At 32.6% G+C, this 9,722-nt stretch overlaps 1 protein-coding gene across 1 annotated transcript; it reads left to right on the top strand.

Annotated features, from left to right (window-relative positions):
• Positions 1-8,395: 8,395 nt before the first annotated feature.
• On the top strand, positions 8,396-9,100 carry LOC103570518 (ribonuclease H1-like). The gene has a single exon (XM_008548286.3). It carries the CDS (start codon positions 8,396-8,398, stop codon positions 9,098-9,100), a length of 705 nt encoding a protein of 234 aa, XP_008546508.3.
• The last annotated feature ends 622 nt before the right edge of the window (positions 9,101-9,722 follow it).

Below are 9,722 nucleotides of genomic sequence, written 5' to 3'. Positions count from 1 at the left end.
TATTATACCCTTGTTAGTTTTTGGAATTGAGATATTTTGCATACTATTTTGAAGCAGGGTTGCGAATTTTTTAATGACAATATTTGCAATTCAATATTAAATTTTTGATACGTAATTGAAATGATATCGATTATAATTATGAAATTAATTTTTAATTCAACAACTTGATTTGAAAATCGAAAAATTAATTTTAAATTAGAAATGTGAGATTAAATATTAAAAAATTAATTTTAATCCGGAGACGTGGGATTCAAAATTTAAAAATTGATATTGAATCTGGCACGAGAGATTTGAAATTAAAAAATTAATTTAAATGTACACACGTGGGATTAAAAATCGAAAAACTAATGTTTAATCAGACAAGTGAAATAAAAAATTAAAAAATTGGTTTTTAAAATGACACGTAGGTTTAAAATTTTAAAAACTAACTCTAATTCAGAAACGTGGGATTAAAAATTAAAAAATAACTGATTAATTCAAATACGTGGGCTCAAAAATTGGAAATTACTTTTTAATTTAGACACGGTACGCAATCAGATAAGTAATCAAAACAAAAAATTTGACAGCACTTATAACAGGAAAGAATACTGTTTTACTGGACCTTCAAGTTCAAATATTTTTGAATTTACTCTTGATCGTCAGATATAATAGCATTTGAAATGAAGAGATCATTCATAGTTAAGACGATTAAGAATGGAATTTTTTGATTAATTTTCAGTGTAAACAGAGAATTTAAAATCAAACCAACACTAATCCGATGTTCGAAATTTAAAATTTTTTATTTAATTTTTGATGCGAAAATAGAAAATTAAAAAACGGAATGTAAATTTTTAATTCCCTTCAGCTATGGCTAATTCAAATTTTTGATTTACTTCTTTATTATTTTATAAGTCGTGCACTTTTGGTTCTTCCAAATTTTTTTATATTATGAATATTTATTCAACTTTTAAATTATTGATTTAATTTTTTTATTTCTTAATTCCAGTTTATTTTTTTTTTTTTTTAAATTTTTTTCTAGTACTGCTAGCGCTGCTGCCTGTAGTTGATGGGGAGTATACGAAGTAATACGAAAAAAATAAAAAAAAAGTTAGGCCGATTAATTGTGCCTATCGAGAGCTATTTGGTATACTAAGTTTCATAAAGGACAATTGACGACTCGTGTCACTGGGATTAAAATAATTTATATTTAATTAATGGAATAATCAATCGACTTAAGATTGGGTCGAACTTATTCTTCAATAAATCGTCTTTGTGTTGGTATACAATTTAACTCATTTCATTGTAATCAAAAGAGTATAGAGAAAATTTAATATGAGTGAATCAAAAAATTTAGAGCGATCATAAAGCACCCTCAGCGCTTTCGCGCTTGAGGTGTACAATAAGTATAGATGAAATTACGAGTAAAGTGTCTCGATAAAAGTTAATAAAAGATCCGCGGTCCAGGTTGTGGATAAAAATTAATAAAGTAGAATTAAGTTAATTAATAAACAGTAATTAATAATAAATACGGAAAATAAATTGATAAAATTTAGTGAAAACAATTAGGGCGATGAAACTACTTGAAAAGAGCACGTGGAATAGGCAGAAATTGTATTGGGTGAACTTTGAGTTTGAATTAATTTTGGGAAACGCGTCACTAATTAACTAAATAAGAAGATTGATGTTGAGTCAAAATAATTAGTAAGGAAAGTAATAAAGGGAATGATAATAAAATAAAGAAATATTAAAATTAAATAATAAATTAATTAATAATTATTCAAACTTTTCAAATTAATTAATTTATTAAAAATTGCGGGAAAATTATTTTAAGCTCAGTGGGTGTGAAAATGATTCCAGGGGACTGAGTGAGTGTGTGAGTGAAATAAAGGTAGATTATAATGGAAAATCGTAGTGATTAAGTCTCGCGAAGGTTAAGCGATTTTAATAATTGTGTGTGTGAGTGTGTGGAATGCCAAAGGTAGTGGGCTAATTTTAATAAAAAAAATATTGTAGGCTAATAATTAAATTAGGTTTAAGGAAAATGTTGCGGGTAATCAATAAATTAGGTTAAGTGAATTATCGCGGGTTAATAAAATATAATATTTATAAGTGACAAACGTTACAGAAGATATATAAGGTTTATAAGGTTCTAAGGTTTATGAAAGGTATTAGATTTAATGAAGTTATAAGGCTTATAAGAGGTGATAAGGTTTATAAAATATAAAGGTCAAAAGGTTCAAAATGTTATTGAAGAAATGAAAGGTTATCATTGTTAATTGAAATTATTCAATTATTTATAATTTATCCTTCCTTATTCTTCTCTTACAATTAAATAAGTTACACCGACCGTGACGATCTAAGATCCGGCTCTGGGATGCCGTTATCACTTCCAGTGGTGCCCTGAAAAAAAAAATTTAAGGACGATCAGAGTAACAGCATAGCCCTGTTATATATATTATACGTTGCCGGTGATTCACTCGCGATATAAAATATTATAAAATTCAGTAATATATTCTGTGTAAAACTGTGCCATTTTACGCGAGGAAATATTGTATACTCGGCTCCATACATTGTTATTTTGCGAAGCGTTTATTGTTAGTAATTGAACTTTATTATAGTTGGCAATAAAACTTGCATTTTCTGATTAATTCCTTTCACTCTATTTTTTACTCATATGATTTATTCTCCTATTTTACTGGTAAGAATTTCTAAATAGTCTATTAAAAAAAATTATTAATTAAGTAAGAACCGATAAGTCTATTAACTATAAGAAGTTTATTTATAAGTAATAAGCCGTGAGATAAGTTAGTGAATTTTATATACACTGCCGAGTTTGAATAAGTGCGGGTCTTTGCTTGGCAAGAACCTCAGCCCACTGCTCTGTCCGATAAAATAAAAATTTGTTAGAGGCCAGCTTAAGCCAGGGTTCAATTAGCGAATTCTGGTGGCTACTGGTAAAAATCGCGATAAAAAGCGATTTATCTAAACTGGCGCTTAAATAGGGACTTTGCAGTAGTTCAAACGGGAAACAAAAAATTTCTTGATTTTTCTCACGGCTTTACTGTGTAAAAATTCTTATTAAAATTTTCTGTGATAATTTCAAAAATTTCTTAACAGTATAAAATTTTAATTCTCTACATTAATCGTTCCATTCTATTTTATCACTTATCATCTGCATCAAAAGTTTTTTAATTATTTAATTGCTTCTTTTTATTTACTTATTCTATTTATCATTTATTTATTCTATTTATTATTTATTTATTTTATCTATTTATTATATATTATTTATCATTGTAATATTGTGTGCCGGTTTCGTTCCTATAAGTATTTCTTTATATTTTGACTTTAAGAGTATTCTAGCTACACGCGTCGTAACCCGAGATGCTAGTATTTACTTCCTTACAGTTTACGATTCTTTGCTTACGCACAAAGACAACCCGAAGTAAATAATAAAAATAAATACTTAAAATATTGAAATAAAACTTTAGTTTGAATATTTTGTAAGTGGAGTACAGAAACTTATTATTTTCTCTACAACACGAAAGATTACTATATTTGTTTTCGGTTTGAAATAAAATATCTTTTGCTCGACAAAATTGTCTTCAAATAAACTAAGTGCTTAAGTAAATAATCAATTGAATCTTTGCAGTAATAAATAAAATTTTTATGAGTCATTGAAAATTTCAATAACTAAAATAAATCATTAACTTATTAAAGTAATAAACAAAAATTTATTAGTCATCAAGAATTTAAATAACTCAAATAAATTATTAACTTATAAATAAAAAATCTTCACAGTTCTAAAAAGATTCGTGTTACAATAATTCTTGATTAAATAAATCAACTTATAATCCGACAAGATTATCATCAGTTCGGATTAAATAAAAATTATCAATAATAAAATGTTATAAATTATAACGTTCTCCTCTATTTTACGCGTCCTCCGTTGGTGAAAAATAACTGAAAAATGAAATAATTACAACCAAAAGTCCAACCTGGAGATATCCCGAATCTCTCTGGACACACATCTTTGCTCAGGCTGGGTTAGATATCCTAGTTGGGTGCCAGTTCGTATGTCCCACGAACAAAATTAACTCAAAATAAATACAACGGAGAAAAATGAAAATGAAAATAAAATAAATGACAGGGTAACAATTTCAGATTTTAGAAATAGTAAAGCACGAAAAAGATAGCAGTACTTTAAATAAATAAATTTAAATAACTACCGGGTTGATGACCATTTGTTGCGACTTATATTTTAAATAATAAATTAATTAATCAATGGTATCGCATACCCAAATAAACAATATCGAAATCAGATAATAATAAATCACTTACAAAGTAATACAGTATGCATATACAAATTATAAAGAAAACAATAATGCCGCATAAAAAAAATCAATATATTAAACGCAAAGATAATTTACTGCATGTATTTCTCGCACGTAATAGTAAAAAAGCATATGATTAAGTAATAATAATCGCCAATAATAAGTTAATAATTATAAATTATCGTTTTACTCGCATGTGATAATTCAAACATAAATTAAAATAATCTCGAAATAATTCTTGAATATTGCCAGCAAAATAGTTCTCGGAAAGTTTCCACTGGTGCATATTACGCAGTATTCACAACAATCTCAAAATAAATTGATAATTATAACAATAATTATTCAGAAAATCCATAATAATTATAAATAATATTCATAAATTTTTGGTATCACTCGCACGTGATAATTCAGAAAAATGATAGTAAACACAGGTAAATAATAATCTCAGCAGTAATAATTCACATTAAAATAAATGATAATACGGATCAAAATAAATAATAATTAGTAATTATTGTCGGACATAAGAATCAGGTACCAATAAAGATGTCACTGATCTATCAATATCTATCGAAACCCAGTCGCATATAGTTGGATATGAGCAGAAAACAATATTCACTGCGTGAAATACTTAAAAATAATATCCAAATATTTCCAAATCACTATTTGGTATTATTAACAATAATAACTAGATTCGTTTCTATCGTTACTATCCACTGGGTTCAATAATCATTCACTTCATCATATGCTTGAAACTTTTATTATTACTAGAGAATCGCTATCTCTGTTACGCTCACACGATTGCAAATGGCCACCAACGCGGGAAAGCAAAATTACACGCCAATGAATTAGTCAGAGGTACTTACAGTCGTCGTCGATGTATAAAACCTTTACGGGCTCCATTGGTGTGTTATGTCCGGCAATAATTTTCGGCATATGGAACCTTGCAAATTCATACAAATTCTATGAAGTCCAGTACTTCGAACAGAAATCTGGAATCTGAAAAAAAAAAAAAAAAAAAAAAAAATAGAAATTTTAGGTTTAATTTTTATAAGCTAGGAAATAGTTCTAGTATTGATAGGTTAGCAAATAAGCGGAGCATTGACTCCATTCCCTTAAAAGGGAGATTCCCTATAATTTTAATTTTAATTTATAGAGTACCCAATAACCATGTCCAAACGCACCAACCCTTGGACCATGACGGAAGCCAAAGTACAGTTAGAGAAGTACAAATACAGAGCCCAGGAGGAAACTGCCAAACGCAGAAAGGAGTTAGACTCGAAACTAAACAGCACCCGGGTCTACCCGATTGACCTTCGGGACGGCGATTTTGACTTCTACCACGATATCACCATCCGTGACCGTACACCGAGACCCATGCCCGAAATAAGTGACGAGGATGGCCAACCCATATTGGAGCTGCTAATCTACGGATTGCCCAGAACCACAACAAAGAAAAAGCTGATGGGGGTCCTGCAGCTTAAATCGGAGGAGATGAAAAAGTTGACTATTTTCCCCGGAAAAAACAATTTAGCGGTAGGGCGCATCCAGCTCTATTCACTTTTGACGGCGCTAAACCTGCAAACTCAGTCCCGGGACAATAAGTTTATCATCGGTAGAAATAAGCTGAGGATTGTTCCATTTAAAAGGTTGGGAGGTAGAATTCCATCAGCTAGCAAGACTTCCGAATCTACCGAACTCCACAAATACCTGGACCCAGATAGCTGGTTTGAAGTTTTCAAATATCTTGAATTCGCGGATATCTGCGTTTTGTCAGTGGGTTTTCCGGGAATGTCTTCAATAATTCAGCAAGTAATGAGAACATTTGAGGTGAACGAATCTAATATCAGCAGGATACTTAGCGTTACCGGGGCAAGGAGCACAGATGAGTTGCTATCTGGGATTTTCGAGACCAGGCGGCTAAACATTCGAATGTTCGAAATAAATGCGTCGGAAAACCACTTAGTATCACCAGGGGTGATTTCTTCGTTCATCCATTACCGAATACCCGATTGCTTAATCTCATTGGATATATCGGGGGCTATCATCTCCAGTGGATTAGTGAAGGAACTGCACAGATTAAAATTATTAAAGACTCTGGCTATCGGAAGATCTCAAGGGCCATTGGAAACAGAGCTGAGCATCATATTGAAGGAGCTTCCTGAATTGACTGAGCTACAAGTTAGTGATAACAACTTTTTCACTGGATCTGTGCTGAAGGAGGCCGGAGGCAACTTACAACATCTAAAACTAAAGGGTTGCTATCTTTTGAACCTTGAACATTTGATCAAGTTCTTCACGGGCAATCAGCTACTTAATACACTAGCCATTCAAGATTGCGACCGGTCTCGGCAACGATATCTGGAGAACATCGATATGCTTCCGTTTATCAACTCGATCGGGAGTATGAAGATCAGGGCACTCAAATTCGGCTGGGGAAATTACCAGGACGACAAATGGAATCAGTATTCGGATAGGATCACCACTAATAATGAGCTAAAAACCCTCGAGGTATCATTGGGGAACAACCGAAACAGCATAGTCCATAATCTTGTGTCAATGGAAACCAATCTGGAGCATCTGACTATTTATGCTTCAAAACTAGATCCAATCAACATCCCAGACCACGAGGGTGTAAACCTCGCAACACTTAGCATCATCAATCCTCGTAAACGACCGGGTAGCTTCTACAGAACTCTTAGAACAAACATCAATACACTGGTAGTGTCAGGCGTTCACTTCTCCTATTATACAATCCACGAGATCCTGGATGCTAATCACAGCATCGAGACTATCGACCTGAGTGGAATCAAATATTTCACTCACTCACCAGCATTGTCGAACCTGATAAAGAAAGAAGATGAGGCCAGTTTGCGAGTGGTCACAGTCCTCATACCACCAAGAGGAAACCTGGGTGAAATTCGAGGCAACACCCAGAGATGCAACAAGCCATATCGGATCCTGGTGAAGATAGTAGAATAGTTAATAGGATTAGGAACCAGTATTCAGTATAAAAATTTAAATAGTTAGAAGTAACACTTTACAATTCTTTTAAGGAGTATCAGCTCCATTTTCCGACAAGGAAACTTAAAGGAATTCTTAGGTTACCCTAGATAAGGAAAATATTGTTATATCATAAGAAGATAGTTACATTATTAAAAATTTTATAAGACAATGCCTTTAAGGGGTATCATCTTCAATTTCCGTTAAGGAAACCTAGAGGTATATTAGGATAGTCCAAGTAGTTTTACAAAATGGTTATAAGAAAATATTTTTACTTGATAGACATACATATACATATAAAAAGAAAAGAAAAAAAAAAAAAAAAAAAAAAAGGGGAAAAATTAAACAGGACCCCCTTTTTCCTTTACACATGCCTTCCCTAAGTAGGAGGAGTTTGGGTCTCTGTTATCCTTGGAGGGTGACGCGAGGTTCAAACTTCTCCATGTTAAAAGGGGGGAGGGGATCTTGAAGAAAAAAAAAAAAAAAAAAAAAAAAAGAAAGAAAGAAAAAAAACACAAAAGAGAAAGTCTCCTTTAAAAAGCATAGTCTTTATTTTCGATTAAAGAAAAATAAAGGGACTACATAAAAACAAAAAAATAATATATAATGAATAGGCATATATTTTGCTAGAATAAGTACATGAATCTACCAATTATAGGAATCAGCAGTATATTATGTTTCCCACTAGAGCAATTATATTAATCTTTTTGTCATTTTTATAAATATGTCTAATTACAGAATTGGAGCTATCACTACGAACAGTAATTGTAAACCCTAGGAACCCGAAAAGGAACAGGTATCGAATCCAACCAACGAAAAGGTATTAGCAGGGAAACCTTTGTTTCTAGTGATAACCCATACTTTATAATTAGTAATCTCTATACATGTTATAGTTAGGATAAGATATTTAGCTATAGACTAGAATTATAAGCTCGCAACCAATAACTCAACGATTCTTGCCTGATCATTTATTATTGTAAAGAAGCTTTGTGGTCTACCATGGGGAACCGAGTCAATTCCTTTTATTTACCGCATCCATTTCCATCTGTGAACCGGACGTTTCACTTCCCCTCACTCTCAATAGGATGCCACTCTATCTGGTCCTAAGCGGGCACAAACCTGGAATATACAGCTCCTGGAAGGATTGTCGCAAGCAAATTATCTCTTATCCAAATCCAGTTTTTAAACAAATTTCATCCATAGAAGAATCCCATAAGTATTTACGACATTGGCAAACGATCCTCTATCCGCTAAATCATCACGTCGGAAGAAATGCTGAGGGTCGGATCATCATCTTCACGGATGGATCGTGTTTTCGTAACGGATCCACAGAATCAGCAACAGGATTAGGTATTTATTTTGGACCAAACCACCCTCAGAATGTGTCTCTTCCGTGCTTTAACCGAAAAACCAACAACGGGGCAGAGCTGGAAGCTATTCTGCAGGCTTTAAAAATTATAAGAAAATTTGACTTAACGAAAATAGATCTTTTCACGGATTCGGAATACTTATGCAACGGCCTTAATATCTGGTACGAAAATTGGAAGGAACGAGATTGGATTACCTCAACAGGAAAGCCAGATTCGTATAAAGAGGAGCTTAAATATATCAAAACTCAAATGAAGGCCCGAGACATCGAGATCTATCACGTTCCAGGTCACGAAGGAATCTATGGTAATGAGCAAGCCGACCAATTGGCCAAGGATGGATCTAAATTAAACGAACTATTCAGGACAGAATCCAAGGCAGAGTTCAACATCAGTCAACCAGATACAAGCTCCGAGAAATAGATTCATTTCTGAGCTTGGGGGGGCGGATGTTATGTCCGACTTTGCAGACTTTCTTACAGTCATTCATATTGAACTCTCCATAGGAATACAATTCCATTTTCTCATGAGAGAAACATGGATGGGTTCAATCGAGTGTGACAAAACCTATTTTACCAGATTTCTTTCTTTCGGTCTCCCATTCTCTTATTCTTCGGTCCCCACTTACTGTCAGCTAAGATTGCTCTAATGCGCACAATTAGCATTGACTTAAATTAAGTTCCGTCAACCGGACATCCCACAAGATGCAACTCACTTAAAATTTCCCCTTCCCCAAACTCGGACCCCTATGGTTGTGGTGTTCAAAATTTTCAAGTTGAAAATCACTCTACCGAGCACCGGTTTGCATTGCGGTTTGTAGCTGAGTTACCCCTCAGCAAAGAGTCAGTCTTTAGGTACAGCGGTATCCTTAAATCTAACATATACAAAAGAAATAAAACCGACCACGTCGCTTTTATAATTCAATTAAATTCATAAAATAAATCATTAAAAATCGCATCGCGAAAGAAAATCATAACAGAAAAAAATATATCAAGGTATACATTTATACAGTCATATATATATATATAAAAAAAAATAATAATAA

This window comes from Microplitis demolitor, chromosome 9 (genome assembly GCF_026212275.2).
Source record: "Microplitis demolitor isolate Queensland-Clemson2020A chromosome 9, iyMicDemo2.1a, whole genome shotgun sequence".
Classification (NCBI taxonomy): Eukaryota; Metazoa; Arthropoda; class Insecta; order Hymenoptera; family Braconidae; genus Microplitis; species Microplitis demolitor.
Note: the sequence above shows the minus strand (reverse complement) of the source record. Positions and strands in the feature narration are given on the sequence as shown.